The sequence below is a fragment of the Hyperolius riggenbachi genome, chromosome 2 (genome assembly GCF_040937935.1).
Source record: "Hyperolius riggenbachi isolate aHypRig1 chromosome 2, aHypRig1.pri, whole genome shotgun sequence".
Lineage (NCBI taxonomy): Eukaryota > Metazoa > Chordata > Amphibia > Anura > Hyperoliidae > Hyperolius > Hyperolius riggenbachi.
Window position 1 is genome coordinate 56,383,360 of NC_090647.1, and position 22,350 is coordinate 56,405,709.

The 22,350-nt window shown below is 44.1% G+C and overlaps 1 protein-coding gene across 5 annotated transcripts in view; it reads left to right on the forward strand.

Moving 5' to 3' along the window:
• LOC137545494 (high-affinity choline transporter 1-like) overlaps positions 1–22,350 on the forward strand; it is an 89,827-nt gene that overhangs the window by 66,779 nt on the left and 698 nt on the right. For all 5 annotated transcript variants that reach the window (XM_068266813.1, XM_068266812.1, XM_068266814.1 and 2 more), the window contains 4 exons: positions 1,006–1,154; positions 4,758–4,901; positions 14,992–15,145; positions 18,317–18,534. In XM_068266813.1, coding sequence (XP_068122914.1) covers positions 1,006–1,154; positions 4,758–4,901; positions 14,992–15,145; positions 18,317–18,534 — 665 coding nt within the window. The remainder of the gene's footprint in view (positions 1–1,005; positions 1,155–4,757; positions 4,902–14,991; positions 15,146–18,316; positions 18,535–22,350) is intronic.

A 22,350-nucleotide genomic window follows, 5' to 3' on the forward strand; every position in this document is an offset into this window, starting at 1 on the left:
GCTCTACACAATACTGATGCATGAAACATCAGCAGGACTGCCAGGCAACTAGTATTATTTAACCTTTATACAACCATGTCATGCCAATTGGCATGAATGCGGCGGCCCCCCCAGGACCGCGTAACACCAATTAGCGTCAAGTCTTGGGGGGGTGTTTTGCAGGAGATTGCGCGCGCATCGGCTCCGCTCCATCAACAGCCTCCCTTCAGCGATCGCTGCTTGGAGACTATTAGACAGCCAAACCACCGTCTATTTACACTGTACAGCGATGCGATCTACGGCAGCGCTGTACTGGGGACAGTCATGTCACTCGGGTGTCCCCTGGGGAGGCTCAGGAGCGATTGGTTCTCATATGGTGATGCCTGTGATAGCGATTGGCTCTCATATGCTGATGCCTGTGACAGCTGATTGCTGTCATTGGCTGGCGAGGGGGAGGGAGGTAGGGCAAAAAACAATAGGTACATTTATTCAAAACAAAACAAATGAATACACAAAAAATAAATAAACATTCTGGGAGCGATCAGAGCCCACCTACAGAAAGCTCTGTTGGTGGGCAGAAGTCAGGTTTGCTTTAATTATACATCCCAGAGTCCTTTTTTTAAGTGATAAGTAGATGGTTAGCAACTACTATCTTGCAGCTCTGGAGTTCTGTCTTGAATTCCCAGCCAGGATTATATCTCGGTGGATTCTGATCTTCTGTTCCTTGGTTGGTTTAATTGGCTTCCACCCAAACACAATGGACCTTTTCCTAGATATGACTGAAACAGGGACATTAGGTTGTGAGCTTTTTCTATCAAACTCCCATTAACAGCCGAAACATGTGCGGCCAGTAAAGGGAATAGCGAATATTGGAATGCTCCCAAAGCAACTAGGGATTTAATTGCAGAGAATGCATAATCATGCTTCCAAATGAAACAATGTTAATTCGTCCAGCTCGCTGATTTGATTTGCAATTATCGGATCTCGAGAACATCTCCTGGCCTGACCTCAAGCGTTTTGTTGCAGGAGCCACCGTCAGAGTGATACTGGATGTACAAGGCTACATCGCCATCATTATATCCGCCTGCACGGTTATCCTGTACACCTTACTAGGTGGCCTCTACTCTGTCGCCTATACCGATGTCATTCAGCTGCTCTTCATGATGGTCAGCCTGGTGAGTAGAACATTCCTGTGTGGACAGATGTCCATGTCCCATGTACAGATGGCTGCGATGACTAGTTGTTAGCTATATCCATACTGCTTCTCAACCTAAACAGCATGTTCTGCCAGATGGCTAAATACATAATTGGATGACTTATATAGGAGCTTTTGTACCTGCCAAAAGGTTTGTAAAGCATTGAGGATTGTTGTGTGATTCACCCATATTGCTGGTCTCCATGGTTATGTAAGAGGAGACACTGATCTGCCAATCACATGTGCCCATACCTCCTCCAGTCTTTCAGCTTATGGCCATCGGTTATTGGTGACAGGGAACAGGAAGTATTGGGACCACACATACAAAAAAAAGGGCACCAGAGAAACCTGGGTGCTGGGAAATAGTTGATTGCAGAATATGGGTACATTTACCTATAATCTACTAGAGTGTCAATTTTTTATTGTGAAATATCATTAAATGTTACTGGTTTTACTACAGCTTAATCTAACCCTACTCTCACACAACCCCCCCCCCCCCTTTCCTCGATGCCTTATCTTATCAGTTCCCCCAGGTGCAAATCCCCTTCCTGATGCCTAACCTTAACCGCCTCCCCTCCTCGTGTAAACCTCCTTTCTGACACATCACCTTAACTGCCCATCTAGTGCAATCCCTGTTCCTCATACTTAACTTTAATTGCCCCCACGCAAACCTCCTTCCTGGCTCCTAAACCTAACTGCCCCCCGTCGCAAACCCCCTTCATGGCGTTTAAAGAGACACTTAAGCCAGAAAAAGAATGACTTTTACTCACCTGGGGCTTCTACCAGCCCCCTGCAGCAGTCCTGTGCCCTCGCAGCCACTCACTAATCCTCTGGTCCCCCTCTGCCAGCTAGTTTTCGAGTACAAAAATACGCGTTGCCGCATTACGCACGCATAGATATGCGGCAACGCATATTTTTGTACGCATTGCGGCCCGCAATAGCGCTAATTACAGTCGGGAATGCTGAAAAAGCTACGCATGGCCAGTCCTGACGGGCCTGTCGGCAAAAACGAAACTAGCTGGCAGCAGGGGACCAGAGGATTAGTGAGTGGCTGCGAGGGCACAGGACTGCTGCAGGGGGCTGGTAGAAGCCTCAGGTGATTAAAACTCATTTTTTTTTCCCCTGACTTAAAGTTCACTTTAACCTTAACTGTTCCCCCGCCAAAATTGTGGAAATTGAGGCACCAGTTAAATTATCAACGGAAGAAGGAAACACAATTGCGGACTTCTTTCACCGATATTTGTATGAATGCCTGTAGCTTTTCCCAAAATTCCACAGCTTTCCGGTGCCCAGATTTAATGTTTCTATCAGGAACAGCAATTCATGTGGAACAGTAAAATAAGTGGGAAGGTTGGACCATGGAGTTGGGTGTTGGGATGTCAGTAGAGGATTTGCAGAACCATCTTCATAAAATAGGCTCTGACAATCCTCCGGCATTTGCACGGAACGTGAAAAGGAGAGACGTATGTTGGCTGCACTGATATGGATATACGATCATAGACACTGGCCTTTTACCAATATTATGGTGGCACTCTCCTCCCGGAGCTCACTTGAGGTATAAATGGTGATGGACCTAAGAGAGGAACTTTAATGTGTATGACTTGAATAAGGAATCAATGGCGTATTTTGCAATGCTAATTTATGAATTATTTAACCTATGTTTGACCGTTGTCAAAATGTTTTTCTCACCTTGATTTATATTGTGAAAGAGGCCTTAGAATCCAAATAAATCGATACGGTCAATTGAAGCAGATGCAAAATTTCATGTGTCGAAAAGAGCAAAGCATATTGGCACCAGGATGCAGAAGGGACAGGACCAGCCGGTGCAGGGAACTAGGAGCACGCTCTCATGTAGACATCAATACATGGAGGAATGAAGAGAACAGCAAGGCACCCCTTCCTACAATTCCTTTATTCTGGCTGGGCAGACACAGTGGTACAGAGCAGTGTGAGTGTCACAGACTGACAGCTGTTTTGCAGGTAAAAATCTGCTTCCTCAGAGGAAAAACATGTTTTGCCTCTGACGAAGCAGATTATTACCTACAAAACAGCTGTCAGTTTCTGACATCCTCACTGCTCTGTACCCCTGATTCTGCCCAGCCAGATCAAAGGGATTTTAGGAAGTGGTGCCTTGCTGTTCTCTTCATTCCTCCATGGATGGAAGATTTTGCTTGATTGGCAGCGGGACAAGAGTGGGAGTCTAACAGCGTTTGATTTTGTGAAGAGTGATGTATGCAGTGAAGATCACACTCACCTGCCCACCTGCGCTTTTTCCCCTGTCTACTCTACACTCCCAGGTTCTCCTCCCTGCCTCTTTTGTCATGAGGTGCCTGTGTCACATCACTAATGCTAGCCTAGAGCCCAAACACTAGAGGCCTCTAGTGGTCATGTGAGGTACGTTCCATGGTGCCTGTAGATTTTGGCCTCTACTATTTAGTCACATAGGTGCCCCAGGAGAAAATACACAGGGAGGAGCACTTATCAGTGTAGAGCAAACACAGGAGAAAGTGTCAGTGAACAGGTGGGTGTGTTCGCTGCACCACCCGACTCAGGAAGGGAGGGCAGAACTGATGTGGATACCCGGCAGGCAGTGCGCACAGCTTTTCAATTGATTTCATGCTGAAATCTATTGCAAATTTGTTTACATTGTGTGGCAGGATTAATTCAGGTAGATCACTCTCTAACTCTCAGTTAATGATCTGAGAGAGATCTATCTGTTGGTCTCATCGACCAGTGTATGGTCACCCAGTGGCGTAGCTAAGGAGCTGTGGGCCCCGATGCATGTTTTGCTTTGGGGCCTCCCAAGCACTCTATACATAACAATTGATAAAGCGCACCAAAACCTGCCAATGGCAACTACAGTGTCAGAGATGCAGGAAGGGGATGGGGAACAGTAAATTAATGATTGCCACTATTCAAATCATCTATAGAAGTGATTAATATGAGCACAGGACCAATATAAAAGCTAGTACTGAATTTGAGAGAGGGCCCTACGGGGCCCCTCTGGCCCAAGGGCCCCGATGCAGCCGCAACCTCTGCACCCCCTATTGCTATGCCACTGTGGCCACCTATATTGGCTGGTCACAATCATGTGATCATATGTCATATTTGCTTGCTGTACAGGTTGCCCATAGCCAACCAATCAGAGAAATAGAAATTGATCTACTGACCATGTGCTTCTGCACAAATTCCACTCTCAGGAGAAATGATCATATACTCAAATGCTACCTTCTAGAAGAGATAGTCAATGAGATGCAAATAATATTGGCTTGTATGCAAATTTAGTGCAAATAGCATGCAACTTGAAATTAGGCCAATTAAATGCTCTGCCTGTTGATTTCGATTGGGCCAATTCCAATCTGCATACAGTCTACAGGTAAACTGTAATTATTTACATCTCACTGATGGTCCCTATGTACTAGTTCCAAACTATAGTAGTTCCAACACTTGCAGTGAAGCGAAAAAGAAGCTATAGACTGTGTCAGCCAGTCAGATAGATATTTAGTGACAGGTTCCCTTGAATGTTTGTGTTGCTTCTTAAATGTGAAATAAATACTAATCATCTGTCTTATTTTAAACGTAGTGGATTTGTGTACCATTTGCTCTTCTAAATTCTGCATCTGAAAACATTGCTTACACAGCAGTGAATGAAGTGTTCCAAGAACCCTGGATTGGTAGCATAGAGACAAAGTACATAGGAAGATGGGTGGATGACCTGGCGTATCTGGTGAGTATGTTCCTTTCTGATACGCCTTTTCTTCTTTTCGCCTCAGGTACACTTTAAAGCGGTATTGTCACCATAAAAATCAAATTTCAACAGCAACGGGTCTGAGTGTATAAAGTGATAAAGATGCTAATCCTGCATTCAAAACTTTCAAAACTTTTTCCTGCTGTTATGGTTTGGAGTTATCACATACTTTAGGGGCCCTGGCCCTAGTGCCAAACAGTGCCAAAGAGTTGAATGCTGGGAGTCTTTTTTATCTATAATATAGTCCTCCTCCTCCATTTATTTCCCTGCCTAGCTACTTATCAGAAAAACCCTCTGATTACTTGTGTTTACAAGCAAGGCTGAGTTGACTCAGCGATTGGAAGATAAGACAGACAAGTTCCTAGTATACACCTCAGTGGGAGTGTCTGAAGACTCTGGGAGGAGGGTAGCTAATGAATACACAATGAGCAAGAGAGGGTAAGGGGGGGGGGGGGGGGGGGGGGACAATAGCCAGGGAGGATATGATGTCAGTGTTAGCTTAGCAAGATGGCCACTGCCTAGAATAGGATTTTTTGCTTTTCCTTTATAAAATTCACAGGAATCATTACGTGGATAGCACTATACATCTGTTATGTAAGTAGAAGTAGTATTTATCTACTTATATATGTGTTTTTTATTTATAGGTAAGCATGGGTGTCGCTTGTTCTTTAAACAAAGGGTTTCAAGTAAAGGTTTATTTGGAATAACACCAACAAAAATATTTATCAAAATAAGAAAACTATACTTTTTTTGCATCTGTGTCCTTTTTTAACTCCTTCTTCCCTTATGTCGGCCAAAATGGGCAGCGTGGGGCTCTGCTGCCTGATGAATACCAGCCCTGCATTGTCCATCACAGAGGGAGACGATGGGCAGCAATCCTTTCTTAGGCTGAAGACGCATTGAGCAGTTTTAATATGACCTTTTTTTGGAATTGATAGCTTGATACAAAGATTTTTGGTAAACTTTCAGTGCCCTAAAAATGATCTGTTAACTCAATAGTCCTGGCATTTTATTAATGTGCACAGAATTCCATTAAGTTTTGCTAGTATGCTACTATATTTTTGGTGCTGTCTATGCTTACAACCAGTTTTTAAACCGATATCCATCAGTGAATTGAAATGGAAATGTTTAGCAATAGAGAAATTTCATTCTAACAGTGTGCTAATTGTCATAGTGGTCGAACTGTCGCAGTGTGTGTATTTGTGCATTGTCATGGTGTGTGTATTTTCATAGTGTGTGTACTACTGTATTGTGTGTATTGTCATAGTGTGCGCACAAGTGGAGTGTGTGTATTGTCATAGTGTGTGTGTTGAGAGAGTGAGTATATTGTCATTGTGTATATTGTTATGAGTGTGATAACTCAAATATCACACCTTATCAAAGATATCACACCTTATGAAAGATATCACACCTTATCAAAGTTAACACGCCTTATCAGAGTAGCATAGTGAGCACTACGTACCCGCAGGGGCTCAGGGCAGGACGAGTGCCATTGCCAATTAGCAGGCATAAGTTTGCAGCACTCGCTTTGCTACTCTGATAAAGCGTGTTAACTTTGATAAGGTGTGATATCTTTCATAAGGTGTGATATTTGAGTTATCACGGTTTAGGTAATCAAGCCCTATGAGTATTGTCATTGTGAGCACATTGTCATGCATCTAACTTAATGCAAAACAATTGTGCTTTTGGACAACAAATTCCATTTTTGGAATAAAGGACAGTTATTATCTTTCTGTCATGGATCTAACATGTGAGTATTGTCATATTGTATGTACTGTAATAGTAAGTGCATTCTCATATAGTGTGTATTGTTGTAGTCTGTGTATTGTCATACTGAGTGTATTGTCATGGTTTGTGTCTTGTGATAGTGAGTGTATAGTCAGTGTGTATATTGCTATCATGTGTGTATTAATCACAATTTGCATACCTCCCAACTTTTTGAGATGAGAAAGAGGGACTCTTAAGCCACGTCCCTGCCACACCCCTGATCACGCCCCATCACACCACTAGTCACGCATACCATAAAGATTTCATACGAAAAATATGTTTGTTTATAATTCAAACCACACTGGTCCTTTCTATCCTGGTTCATTTTCCTTCATATTAACATTTTAAAATGAGTAATATATCAATTTAAAGGATGGGAATAAAGTTTAGAGTCAATCAAACACATTTTTAATAGAGAAATACATATATTTACATAGAAAGAGGGACAATGTACTGAAAGAGGGGCAAATGAGGAGGAAAGAGGGACAGAGGGTCAGGGCTCCCAAAGAGGGACTGTCCCTCCAAAAGAGGTACAGTTGGGAGCTATGAATTTGTGTAGTGTTATTGTGTGTGTATTGTTTTAGTCTGTGTATTGTCACAGTGTGTGTATTGTCATAGTTTGTGTACTGTTATGGTGTGTGTGTGTATTGTTGTAGTCTGTGTATTGTCATAGTGTGTGTACTGTTATGTAGGGCTGCTCAAATCCGATCCGGGAGATACCCGGATAGTTGCTATCCGGATATCTCCCAGTAAACCTGTGCGGGCCTGTATGAAGTCTTCTTCGTCTGTCCCTCGGCGCCTCCCACGATGCGGTCCAAGCGGCGGTCACGTGATTACAAACACTTCCTCCTTCCCGAGTTGAAGGAGGAAGTGTTTGTAATCACGTGACGCGCGTGGAGCGCATCGTGGGAGGCGCCGAGGGACGGACCGAAGAAGACGTCATACAGGTAAGATTGACCCCCCCCCCCCCCCCCCCCCGCACAGGTTTACTGGGAGATATCCGGATAGCAACTGTCCAGGTATCTCCCGGATCAGATTTAACAAGCCCTACTGTTATGGTGTGTGTATTTTTGTAATCTGTGTATTGTCATAGTGAGTGTACTGTCACAGGGCCTGATTCACAAAGTTTTTCTGTTAAATTATCTCACCTTACTTATCAACTCACAACTTATTTCTCCTTAAGTGACTTAACTCATTGTTTAGCTCTCGTTATCTAACTTAACTCACGATTTAGCTCTCCTTAACTGACATAATTCATTGTATAACTCTCCTTAACTGACTTAATTTATAGTTTAGCTCTCATCTATTTATCTCATGAATTATCTCTCCATATTTGTTTATCTCCTACATTAGCACTCCATACAATTAAGGTGAAAAATTGTGAAAAACAGTGTGTGTACTGTTATGGTGTGTGTGTGTGTGTGTGTGTGTGTGTGTGCGTGCGTGTATGCTAGTAGTGGATGATTGGTGTCAGGACACCTTCTGGGGAAAAGGCACAGGAAACAAAAAACACGGGAGCCCAATAGTGTAATATGTTTAGTCAAAATTGTCAGTGTAGAAGATAAGAATCTACTCGCAAGAGTGGGTTGCAAGGGGGCAACCGACCACAGGAAGCAGGTGGAGACAATTAACCCGACTCCACTCGGGGAGGTCACTAAGGACCTGGATACGGTCGCTCTCCTTGGAAAAAAGAAGGGAGGCAGATGTCCACCGTGGTGTAAACCACATATGTTCTGCCTCCACCCCTCACACGGGTATCGTATGGGGGTTAGGGATGCACTAAATGGTTTAAAGAGGCGCCCTGGTGGTATATAAAAGCGTTTAAAAGCAGTTTAAAACCGAGAAAGGTTTGAGGTTGCTTACCTCAAGGACGACAAATCTTTGTAGGGACAAAAGATTTTATTGGTAGCACAGGCAACGCGTTTCACGGGTCTGAGCCCACTTCCTCAGGCCAATAGCAGTGCCAGTAGCAGTGCCAGGCCAATTGAAATAGCAAGCTAAGGGAGACTCCCTTAGCTTGCTATTTTTCAAATAACCCTCCAGGACAGGTGCTACATATGAGATTTAGGCCCGCCCCCAACAGGAAACACAAAGATCTAGCTCTCTATAAGTTCCACCTCTAATCTCTACCTGCCAGTTCTTTGTGTTTCCTGTTCCGGGGAACACCTAGCTCTCTAGCTAGGGAAGGTGGTCAGCAGCCAGGCAGTGCTGAGGCCATCTAAGAACTAGTATGTGGGGTAGCCCTATCCTGGTTTGGTCGGAGGTTACCTGTATCCACGGTTGTGGAAGCCTTTGGTGGAGTCGGCAGGTGCACGGCAGCCAGGGGAGCGACTTTGGAGACAGCTAAGGCGGAGGCCATACGCCCGATGGAAGAGGCTAACACCAAGCGGAGGCGGAATGGTGGCCTCGGGAAGGAGCGGTGAGCATTGCAGCGTGTCCAGGCGGAGGCGAGGGCATTAGCGCTGTGGATGTGGAACTTCCGCCCTCACGGTGATGTCACGTCCGGTGACGTCACTTCCGGATCCGGGTCGGGCGCCTGTTTAGAGGTCGCGGCGTCCATCTCCACATGCGGTGGCGTTCTTGGAGGAGATGGACGCGAAACAGAAGACGGCAGATCAGGTAAGTGGGGCAGAGTCGGAGGACAAGCGCCCGTCTGATCTGCGAGGTCTGATGTTGCTGGCTGGATCATGGAGGTCTGACATGCGGATGATGGCTGATATTATTTGCCGCTGTCTGATCCGGTGGTCTGAGCAGGGAAGCAAGTATATGTGCATACCTGATAAACGGCAGTTTTTGATTCATTGCTGCATACCCTGTTATTGGGGGTTATTATTATGCTATTTAAACACATGTTTTTCGAGTAAGATAATAGCATGTTACCTTAGAGCTAGACAGACTTAATCATTTGTTCACTTATTGGCCACAATGTATTAAGGGTTATTATGCAGTAATCCAGACTTAGATATGTTTTGACCATGATGGTCTTATTCATCTCTGTGACTTAGTAAAATAGTGGCTGATTCAGCTGGATATTTATCAATATAATATTCTCATGTATGGAACATTGAGTAGAATCCGGTATTGATTGCATTATTTGTATGTTTTCCAGGATGCTATGGAGTCTGATAGCTCTGATAGGCCCAGGAGTTGCATTTTATGTAATAAACCTCTACAACTACACTGGCCGAAAGCATCATGCCAAAAATGTATATCAAGTATTATTAATGAAGATAACACTGCTTCCTGTAAAGACTTTATGTTTACAATGCGCCAAGAGATGGTGGAAACTTTTAAGGCCTTTAGGGAAAGTTTGCCAACCACCTCAGGGCAGGAGCAGCAGACGAGACAGATAAGTAAACCTAAAAAGGCTACTAGAAAGTCACCCAGAGTAATCTACTCCTCAGAAGAGGAACAGGAAAGTCATCAGGAGACCGGGGAACCGGATTCTAGGTCTGCTGAGGAGTTTTCAGAACAGGAAGAAACTGATGAGGCATTCACATCATCTAGATTTAAATTCGCGTCAGAAGAAACGGAGGAATTGCTTAAAGCAATCTACTCAACCCTTGACATACCGCAAAGGAAGATAGCTGAGAAATCGTTACACGATAAATTGTATTTGGGCATGGAACCTTCGGAACAATTATGCTTCCCGGTTCATAGCTCAATGAAAAATGTAATATCTTTACAGTGGAAGGAACCTGAGAAAAGACTATTTATCTCAAAAGGATTTAAGAGAAGGTTTCCATTCTCAGAAGAGGATGCTAAATTGTGGGAGTCATGTCCCAAGCTGGACGTAGCTTTCAGTCAGGTAGAAAAAGATAACGAACTCGCATTTGAGGACCTGGGTCGTTTAAAAGATCCAGGGGACAAGAGGATTGAATTCTCACTAAAGAAAGCCTGGTCAGCTAGTGCGACTAACTTTAAGCCAGCCGCAGCAACTACCTGCGTTTCACGTACCGTGTCTGTATGGTTAGAAAGAATAAAGAAATTGGTGAATGAGGATGCACCAAAAAAGAATATTCTAGAAGCAATTGAGGTAGTTGAAGGGGGTAACGATTATGTGATTGATGCGGCCTCAGAATCCTTGAGAGTAACTGCAAAATCCACAGCACTTATAAATAATGCAAGACGTAACCTATGGTTGAAAACATGGGATGGTAGCCAGACATCAAAGGCTAGGGCTTGTAGCCTTCCTTTTTCTGGGGATTTACTGTTTGGGCCACAACTGCAGGAGGTGTTAGAGCGTACAGCCAGTAAAAAGACAACTTTTCCCAAGAAACGGAAATTTGAGCCTAAAAAGAAACCTTTTTTTCGGAGAAGACAAACACAAGGCAGAGAACAGCAGAGACGTAAGCCTTGGGCAAACAATAGGGGGTTCCCCAAGAAAAATCCGTTGTTTAGAACAACGGAAAGTAAGGATAAACCATGACGCCAGCAAGGTGGGAGGAAGATTAAAGACATTTCTATTGGGTTGGAAGGAAATGACAAAGAACATGTTCATTCTAGACCTAATAGAAAACGGGTACAAGATCCAATTTTCAAGATCTCCTCCCAAACGATTTTTAATGACTCAGTCCCCCAGAGTGCCAGAGGAAAAAAACGCTATGTTACAAATAGTACAGGATATGCTGGCAAGAGAAGTAGTATGCAAGGTCCCAGTAGATCAGGAGAAACAAGGGTTCTATTCAAGAATTTTTTTGGTAAAAAAGCCCACGGGGAAGTATCGGCTGATACTAAACCTAAAACCTCTGAACCCTTATATAAGGTACGAGAGATTCCGAATGGAGACAGTCTTTACGATGCGAAACCTTCTATCTCCAGGCTGTTTTATGATCAATATCGATCTAACAGATGCCTATTGGCATATCCCAATAAGAAAAGAATCTCAAGCTTTCCTTCGGTTTTCTGTAAAGACAAGTTCAGGTCTAGAACATTTTCAATTTTGCTGTCTCCCATTCGGTATCTCTTCAGCACCCAGAATATTTACAAAAGTAATGGCGGAGATAGTGGGGGCTTTACATCTGAAGGGCATCCTGATAATACCCTATCTGGACGATTTGCTGGTAGTGGCCGACAGTATACACAAACTGGAGGACCACAAGAGTTCAGTAATGGATCTCTTAGAACAGACGGGGTGGCTAGTGAATCGACAAAAATCAAATCTGATTCCAACGCAAGAAATCCAATTTTTAGGATTCAGAGTAGATTCACTGTCTCAGAGATTATATCTGCCACAGGACAAGGTAATAAAGCTCCAGACTTTGATACATCAGTGTCAGGGAGAAAAAAGTACAACTATAAGACTTGTGATGAGGCTGATTGGCTTTTTAACCTCCACAGCTCCAGCAGTATATTGGGCACTGATGCATATAAGACCACTACAGCAGTGGTTGCTGCAGAATTGGAAGGGAGTCCAGTCAGATCTGGATCGGACTCTTTCGATGCCAACAGTTGTCAAGCAGTCCCTAAATTGGTGGCTACAGGAGGACAATTTAACAAGTGGTCGTCTATGGAGGTGTCCAGTAACAAAAGTACTAACGACAGATGCCAGCCTCACAGGTTGGGGGGCCCACATAGAAGGCATATGTTTACAGGGCATCTGGTCAAGGGAAGTGATGACGCAATCATCCAACTTTCGAGAATTACGGGCAGTAAAGGAGGCACTGACTCAAACAGTAGACAGAATAAGAGGTCACCATCTCCAAATCCGGTCAGACAACATTACAGTAGTAATGTATTTAAACAAACAGGGGGGCACGAAATCGGAACCACTCCTAACACTAGTACTGGAGATATTGAACTGGGCAGAACAAAATCTACAGTCAATCTCAGCGGTACATCTCAAGGGTTCGCTAAATACTATGGCAGATCTCCTGAGCAGAAAGAAACTGTCAAATTCAGAACTAAGTCTAAGTCCAAAAATATTCAAAGAGCTGACACAGAGATGGGGCCATCCACAAATAGATTTGTTTGCCAACTGGGAGAATACTCACTGCAATCAGTTTTTCTCGCTAGACCCAAGAGGTGCTTTAGGGGTAGATGCGTTGGCCCAGAGATGGGACTTTCACATGGCATATGCTTTCCCCCCAATACCTCTATTACCAATACTGTTACAGAAGCTAAAATCAACAGCAATGTATCTGATATTGATTGCTCCAAACTGGCCAAAACGTATCTGGTTCCCGATGATAAAATCGATGTTGGTGGACAAACCAGTACAGTTGAAAAACAGACTCAACATCCTCAGAAAAGAAGGAGAGCGGACTCAGATTCCCAATCTTCAGCTGACAGCGTGGTTTCTGAGGGGCAAATCTTGAAAAGAAGAGGTCTATCTGACAGGGTCACAGAGACTATACTTAACAGTAGAAAGAATGTGACGAGGGCAATCTACTCAAAATATTGGAAAATTTTTTGTAGTTGGAAGAAGGATAAAGGTCTAAGATCCAATAGACTGGCCACAGTTCTGGAATTCTTGCAAGATGGAATAGAAAAAAAGCTGGCGCTAAGTACCTTGAAAGTGCAGGTTGCAGCCCTTTCGGTTTTTCTTAATAGGCGGTTAGCCTTAGAACCTTTAGTTGTAAGATTTTTCAAATCAGTAGAACGTTCCAGGCCGGTATGGAAACGTTCGTATCCCAGATGGGACTTAACTTTAGTTTTGAATATGTTAATGAGTGATGTGTTTGAACCATTAAGGGATATTTCGTTAAGATTATTAACAATGAAGACAATTTTTTTGATAGCAATTACCTCAGCGAGGAGGATAAGTGAGCTGGAAGCTCTAAGTTCGGTAGAACCATTTTGTTTAGTTCTCCAGGACAGGGTAGTTTTGAAAACAACAAGTGAATTTTTACCAAAAGTAGCTACCCTATCCAATAGGATGCAGGAAATCATATTGCCATCCTTTTGCAAAAATGCCACGGATCCTAGGGAAGTTAGGTGGCATAAGTTAGATGTTAGGAGATGTTTACTTTTTTACCTAGATAGAGTAAAAGACTTTAGGAAATCTACAGCACTATTTGTTAACTTTATGGGAGCAAAGAAGGGTGAAGGCATGTCCAAGGCATCTATAGCAAGATGGATTAAAGCCTGTATTAATGAAGCTTATAAACTTAAAGGAGTTCCATGTCCAAAAGAGATAACAGCACACTCAGCTAGGTCAGTTGCAACCTCCTGGGCCTACAAAGCTGGAGCAACGGCAACCGATATCTGCAAGGCAGCGACATGGAAGACAGTGAACACCTTCATCAGACACTACAGACTGGATCTACTAGCAGCGGAAGAACAGACTTTTGGAAGAAAAGTTCTTCAGGCTGTGATCCCTCCCTAAGGTTAGTGTTATTTATTGCATATCATCTCATATGTAGCACCTGTCCTGGAGGGTTATTTGAAAAAACCAAAATTAGCTTACCTGGTAATGCTGTTTTTAATAACCCTCCAGGACAGGTGACCCACCCTAAATTTATGAAGGTATAACTATCTATATGTTGTAAACATGACCAATAAGGAGTAAATGGTTAGAGTGTTATTAATATGTGGAGTTTAAAGTATTCTATCGGAACAGTTAATTGGAACAGACTGGCAGGTAGAGATTAGAGGTGGAACTTATAGAGAGCTAGATCTTTGTGTTTCCTGTTGGGGGCGGGCCTAAATCTCATATGTAGCACCTGTCCTGGAGGGTTATTAAAAACAGCATTACCAGGTAAGCTAATTTTGGTTTTCAATTGGCCTGGCACTGCTATTGGCCCGAGGAAGCGGGCTCAGACCCGTGAAACGCGTTGCCTGTGCTACCAATAAAATCTTTTGTCCCTACAAAGATTTGTCGTCCTTGAGGTAAGCAACCTCAAACCTTTCTCGGTTTTAAACTGCTTTTAAACGCTTTTATATACCACCAGGGCGCCTCTTTAAACCATTTAGTGTGTGTGTGTGTGTGTGTGTGTGTGTGTGTGTGTGTGTGTGTGTGTGTGTGTGTGTGTGTGTGTGTGTGTGTGGTATGTGTGTGTGGTATGTGTGTGTGTGTGTTGTTATAGCCTGTGCCATAGTAAGTGTACTGTCATGGTGAGTGTATTGTCATAGTGTGTGTACTGTTATGATGTATGTACTGTTATGGTGTGTGCATTGTCATAGTGAGTGTATTGTCTTGTACCTAACTTCATGCAGGTCTCTGCATTTCAATGCTGAAAAAAAAAACTATTTGGCTTTTAGATAACAAACTCTATTTTCTGAATAAAGGACAGTTAATAATATTTCCATTATGGCTCCAGCATTCCTAGTTTTGGTTCACGGGCAGGTTTTGTCATTTCAGAGTCTCGGTGGCATTGCATGGCAGATTTATTTTCAGAGAGTTCTTGCTGCGTCTACCTCTAAACAAGCAATTGTCACGTCTTACCTCTCAGGGGCTCTGTCTGCAGTCCTGGGCATTCCCTCCATTCTGATTGGTGCAGTAGCAGCCTCCACAGGTAACAAGGCTGGATTTATACTTTTTCTGCCCCTAGGCAGTGTCGGACTGGGAGGGGGGAAAAATTGAGGAAATCCACCCGCTGGCCAAGCAGCAGTAACTCTGTGTTATCACTCCCAACAGAAACCTGCAGCAAGTCTTCGCTGTGAGCAGCAACACCTGATTACTGCTGCTTGGCCAGCAAGTGGATTTCATCAGCTTTTCCAGCTCCCAGTCTGACACTGGCTCCTAGGCCAAGTATGTTGGTCTTTACCTTCCAAGTACAGCAGTGCCCCGCCCCCCCACCCATTCCATGTATAGGCCCTTCTTCCATGTGTAACATCCATGTACTGTAGCTGGTCTTTTTCATCTACAGCTCCCTTGGGCATCAGTTTACATTTTCATGTCTAGCTCCCCATTTACAGACCCTCTTTCATATGTAGCGACCCCTGTTTCGTGTCCAGGTGCCCCCTGGGGCTGCAGCCGCCCAAGGCCCAGGCCTTGGTGGCATTTCCAGAAATCCGGCCCTGACATGTAACTGTACTGACTAAACGCACATACACACATCCAATCTCGAATGGACAATGTTACCCCTTCCATGTAGTACGGGAGCTTATCTACACAATCTGTTTAAAGTTTTCAAAAACAAATGGCCCTCATTCAACAAGGAAGTGGTAAAACTGGCCAATCAAGATTGTATGTGTGTACACACCTTCATTTGTACAGTTTGCACTGGAATCCTGGCGTTTAATTAGGTTTAGATAAGGCGATGAAACAAGTAAAGGTGGCCATACACTCAGCATTGGCAGATCGACGGCCTATTGCTTTGCACTGCATCAAACAGTGCAGCTGTGCAGTTTGACTGATTTTCAGTAGATTTCCTGCTGGAATCTATTAGAAATTGATATGTAGTGTAAGGTAGGAATCTATTCCTTCTAAATTGATGCTTTTCAATAAGGAATCATTCAGTTTGGAACACTGGGTGGAGATCTATAAGCAGGGCTTAATTTACAGCTCAGAGTTCTGTAGGTACAGGCGTTCTGGTGCAATAAACTCCGCCCCTGAACACAGGCCACACCCCCAAGTAAAAAATATGTTGAACTCTAATCCCTGCCTTATGTCACTAACTGTCCTTAGAATCTTACACTCTACTCACTTAGGATTAGGGTGTAAGTGCCTGAGGTCAGTGATATGAAGCAGGGATTAGACTGTAAGCTTCTGAGGTCAGTGATCTGAGGAGGAAGGGCTGCCTCTCCCACATAAGGCACCTATAGGCATGTGCCTACAGTGACTTATGGAAAATCCGGCCCTGTCTATAAGTGTATGGCCAGCTTTACTCTGACATCCAAATTTTACTAATCAATACTTCCCTTATCCTATTCCTTCCCACTTCCTTTGATCCATAGCTAATAATTCAACTAAACCTAATTCTAATGTAAACTCTTTAAACGATACAGAACTCTAGTATCGTTCTAGGCCCCCTTCTTTTCTCCATATACACTTCCTCAATTGGCAAGCTTATCTCCTCCCTGGGCTTCAATTACCACCTTTATGCAGATGACACTCAGATTTACCTCCATACCCCCGATCTCTCATCCACCACCATAAACAAGGTCTCCTCGTGTCTCTCAGCAATTTCCTCCTGGATGTCAGCTAGGTTCCTAAAGCTTAACCTAGACAAAACTAAGCTCCTGATCTTTCCACCCCATGCTGCTGCACCCCTCCCAGATTTCCACCTCACAATCGACAACACAACCATTCTCCCTACCTCCCAGGCCCGCTGCCTGGGTGTCACCTTGGACTCTGACCTCTCCTTCATCCCACACATCCAAAACATCACCAGAGCCTGCAATTTCCACCTCCGTAACATCTCCAAGATCCGCCCCTTCTTAACCCCAGACACGACCAAACTGCTCATCCATGCCCTCATCATCTCCCGCCTTGATTACTGTAACTCCCTCCTTTCTGGCCTCCCCCTGAAACGCACTGCCCCCCTTCAATCAGTGATGAACACGGCTGCAAGACTCATATATTCTTCGCACCGCTCTGCATCCACATCTCCCCTTTGTGAATCCCTGCACTGGCTCCCTATCTGTTTCAGGATAAGCTTCAAGATTCTATGCCTGGCGTATAAATCTGTGCACAAAACCTGCCATACCTACATCTCGGAGCTTGTTCACAGGTATACACCAGGTCGCCCCCTCCGTTCCTCCAACGACCTTCGCCTCACCACCCCACGCATTTCACACTCCCATGCCCGCCTGCAGGATTTCTCAAGAGCTGCCCCCACCCTCTGGAATGCCCTTCCACCACCCATCAGACTTGCTCCCTCTTTCAACACATTCAAGCAAGCCCTCAAAACCCACCTCTTTATGATGGCCTACCCACCTCCTACCACACAGTAACTATCTAAGGAATATTTAACAGCCCCACCTAGTGTTTCCACCCCTCCCTTTAGATTGTAAGCCTCTGGCAGGGTCCTCCACTCCCTAGTGTAATCTACAGGATCATGTGCTCCTGTCCTATGACAGCATGTACTTGTATTACCGGGCCATATCGCATGATCATGTATTTTGTACAATTTGCATGTATAACTTTGTTCTATGTGTATAACCCTATGTATGTCATCCTTCTATCATTGTATATATTTATTGTCCAGCGCTGCGTAATATGTTGGTGTTTATAAATACAATAAATAATAATAATAATAATAACTTATCTACAGAACTATTTTTAACTCAACCAGATACTTTTCCCAACTTTAAAATTAACATTTCTACTATACTTAAAGGCCATGTTCAATCTCCCATTCTTTTAAAGGCATATATTAGTATATGTTCATTAATTAGCAGTATAGAATGTGAATCTATGTACAGAACCTGCCTGGTTGGGTCCTGGTCTTGTCCTCTATCTTCTTGCTGCCAGTAGAGCAAAAGTTACTTCTTCATGTCAGAGCCATTTTCTGAATTCAGCCATCTCTTCTCTCTATGTTGAAAGTATTCTGATGAAACTTTCCTTCCGCCTTTACACTATACTGCTGTAACTGCATTCTTAATTTTTTTTTCAAATAAAAATCTAAAAAAGGTTAAATTTAAATGTTAGAAGCATCTCCTACCACATTTGTATATTTTAGGAGTTCTTCCATAAAACATTGGCATAACATGAGGTTAATCTAGTTGTCTTTTTCCTACAGACTGGAACCAGACTAGCTATGGCTTGCCCAGTCCATATGAAAGGAACGAGTCCAACATGATCCTGCCTCTGGTGCTGCAGTACCTCTGCCCCACCTATGTGTCCGTGGCTGGATTAGGAGCCATTGCTGCTGCTGTTATGTCTTCTGCAGACTCCTCCCTCCTTTCCGCCAGCTCCATGTTTGCCTACAACATCTACAAGAAGATGCTGAGGAAGAAGGTGAGCTGATCTTGGTAAAAAAAAAAAAAAACAACAACAAAGCATAATCCGTGAATTAACCCGGTCATCTGTGAAGACTCCCAAGTGATTTAGCGGGATGTATGTTACGTAGAAAATAATTTATGGGATGCTTTACATTTCTCATGAAGACATGATGTGATATGGAACCGACAACAAGGAGATTACAAGAGTTATGGAATTCCATACGGAATCCTAATACCCTAGTTTCTTGCAGAGGTACATCAAACCATTGTATGCACTGGCACAGGCACACATACACAGTACTAACTGAAACTAGTTTAGTAGATATCGATTGACACAAACTGATGGTTGCTACTTACAAATGTTATTTACATAGTTACATAGTTATTTTGGTTGAAAAAAAGATATACGTCCATCGAGTTCAACCAGTATAACGTACAACACCAGCCTGCTCCCTCACATATCCCTGTTGATCCAGAGAAAGGCGAAAAAACCCCTACAAGGCATGGTCCAATTAGCCCCAAAAGGGAAAAATTCCTTCCGGACTCCAGATGGCAATCAGATAAAATCCCTGGATCAACATCATTAGGCATTACCTAGTAATTGTAGCCATGGATGTCTTTCAACGCAAGGAAAGCATCTAAGCCCCCTTTAAATGCATGTTATAAAATTGGATGTCTTTCAACGTAAGCAAAGCATCTAAGCCCCCTTTAAATGCATGTTATAAAATTGTTACCCGAACTAACACGATTATGTCAGAGCACAGTAGGGTTCTCACCTCAATACTTCTTCATGACCTTGCTTGCTCAGGAGGCTGGATGTCCTGACATCTACTACTACTACTCTTTTCTGCCCTACCACCTTCACTGAAAAGAAAATATTTGCTCAGCCACACCTTGCAAGCATGATCAGAATCATCCTTCATTGAGAGCCTGGTGGTAGTCCAACAGTGCTCAGCAGGTCCAGCTGCCATTAAAATGTCTACCAATGGACACAGAGTGGTGGAGACTGCCTGGAACAGAACATGGATATACAGAGGTGAGGTTTGTTTTCTTTATCCCACAATGTATCTGAATATTTCTGGAATTTCTTGATTACTGAAAAGTGAAACATGAATTTTCTTTAACGTGCTCTTCTTGCACGTAGTTTGTTAGGAGGACAAACAGCTCACACAGAGAAGTATCCACTCAGGGATATTGACTGGAAAAACATTCCTACTAGAGATGGGATGAATCCCAAATTTCCTTGAATTGGAATCCAAAAAGCTTCTCGAATCTTTTGAATCTCTCAAATCCTGTACATAAGAATTGTGTGATCCGTGATTCTTAAGGTTCTTAAGATCCGATCGTTTTTATCGAATTGCTGTAAAATCGGATCATTTTATTGTATAGTGTGTGGCCACGTTGGCCACACACGATACAATAAAATGATCCGATTTTACAGTAATTCGATAAAAATGATCGTATGTCTCGAAAAAACGAAAGCTTTTTTTTCATTCGACTGAAAAATCTGATCAGATTTCCCTTTTTTTTTATTTAAATCGATCCAGAATGCCAGATATTTCTCTTCAATTTCTACTTAAGATTGTATGGTGTGTGTTGGATTGTTAATTTATTGATATACACACCCTAGCAATTTTCTCTGAGTTTCCAATCAGTGTTATCATAATTGAGGAAAAAATTCAACATAGGTGTGTGGTACATTGGTCATATTTTTGAAATGTTACAATCAGTCAGAAAAATTGATTGCAATTCTTAAATTGAACAGATATTTAAAAACTTGTATGGTGTGTGGCCACCATAAGTCTAACTACTATTCCTACACGCATCACACAATTCTCATGTACAGGTTTCGAGAGATCCGAGATTCTTAAGATTCGAAAATCTTTTTAGATTTAGATTCAAGGAAATTTGGGATTTGTCCCATCTCTAATTCCTACTGATCATTGAATTATCACTCACATAAAAGTGGTAAATGTACCTGATCTGTTAGGTGCTTATGTTCACAAACTATTAAGGGAAACATTGGAGTGGGTGGTTTAAAGACAGTAGCATGGCAGTGTGGTATTTAATTAATCTCTTCATAAATTTAATGTACGTATGTATGTATACGTATACACACACACACAAACATAAAACAATGTTATAGCTTAGGTACTTTTGTATTGTTTAAATATAAAATGCAGAAATTCCCCTTTACAGGCCAAAACGGCCTCATTTTTAAGCTTAAACAGTCCCGAGGTGGATTTTATAGAGCTTATAGGACATAGAGGCATATTCTCTGCTCAATGACATTCCTCTGTGTCTGTCTGGTGCCGCTGCCAGTCCTCCCTGGGCTCTGCTGTCCCCTCCCCCCAAACTAGCTGCAGGCTAGCGACAATCTGATAGTTGCTAGCCTCCTTTTGCCATGCCAGCTATCAATCATCTGCTCCCCCGCCTCCTCCATGCCTTGCTTCCCCGGCTCCTCCATGCCTTGCTCCCCCGCCTCCTCCATGCCTTGCTCCCCCGCCTCCTCCATGCCTTGCTCCCCCGCCTCCTCCATGCCTTGCTTCCCCGGCTCCTCCATGCCTTGCTCCCCCGCCTCCTCCATGCCTTGCTCCCCCGCCTCCTCCATGCCTTGCTCCCCCGCCTCCTCCATGCCTTGCTCCCCCGCCCCCTCCATGCCTTGCTCCCCTGGCTCCTCCATGCCTTGCTCCCCAGCCTCCTCCTTGCCTTGCTCCCCCGCCTCCTCCATGCCTTGCTCCCCCGCCCCCTCCATGCCTTGCTCCCCCGGCTCCTCCATGCCTTGCTCCCCAGCCTCCTCCTTGCCTTGCTCCCCCGCCTCCTCCTTGCCTTGCTCCCCCGGCTCCTCCTTGCCTCGCTCCCCAGCCTCCTCTTTGCCTCGCTCCCCAGCCTCCTCCTTGCCTCGCTCCCCTGGCTCCTCCATGTCTTGCTCCCCCGCCTCCTCCATGTCTTGCTCCCCCGCCTCCTCCTTGCCTCGCTCCCCAGCCTCCTCCTTGCCTCGCTCCCCAGCCTCCTCCTTGCCTCGCTCCCCCGCCTTCGTCACCTCACTCCCTGCTTCTGCTGGCACCCTCCAATTAGTATCTAAGCCATGACCTAGGAAGTACTTCCGTGTCGCGGCCATCTTGGATTTCCTCCGCCTGTGATTGGAGGTTACACCGGCTGCGGAGGATGAACAGGGCCACCAAGAGCGGCGTGGAGTGACGCAGAAGCATTCGGGAGGTGTCGTGGAGCAGGTAGTATGTTTTTTTGTTTTTACTTTTTTGAAAACCGCCTGGGTTCTCTTTGAAGTAAACCTTAGATGGCGAGGGAGAGAAAATGTATAGATACTTGGGGCTTCCTCCAGCCCCCTCAAGGCTGATCGCTCCCTCGCCATCCTCCTCTGCCGCCTCGATCATCTGGAATCTGGCCCCTAAAGTCCTCCAGTCTGGGGTGTTCTGCGCATGCATGGCCCAGCCGTGCAGTTCCAGTCATGTGACCACTCTTGGCACTTCCTTCTTCCACTTCCTTCAGATTCGGTGTAAAGTCTGTGGTGGGACAACCTCACAGTGAAGTGGATCTCTGGTGTTGGTGCTTTGCTTGCTCCAACTACTTCAGAATTAGACAGGATGAGTGGCCAGATCTTCAGTGTTAACAATAAAGTTGTGGAAGCCTTGAAGTTAATTACTATTGAACAGGAAGGGGAAGCTCAAGCTGAGGTGTTTGTGTGTGAAGCAGGAAAACCAGGTTTGTTTTCACCTAAGGCAAAGCACGCTCAGACTACCAAGCTTTATCTATCTGAACCCACATGCTGATGTCATGTTACAGTACATAAAAGTTCTTTGAAGGGCTATTT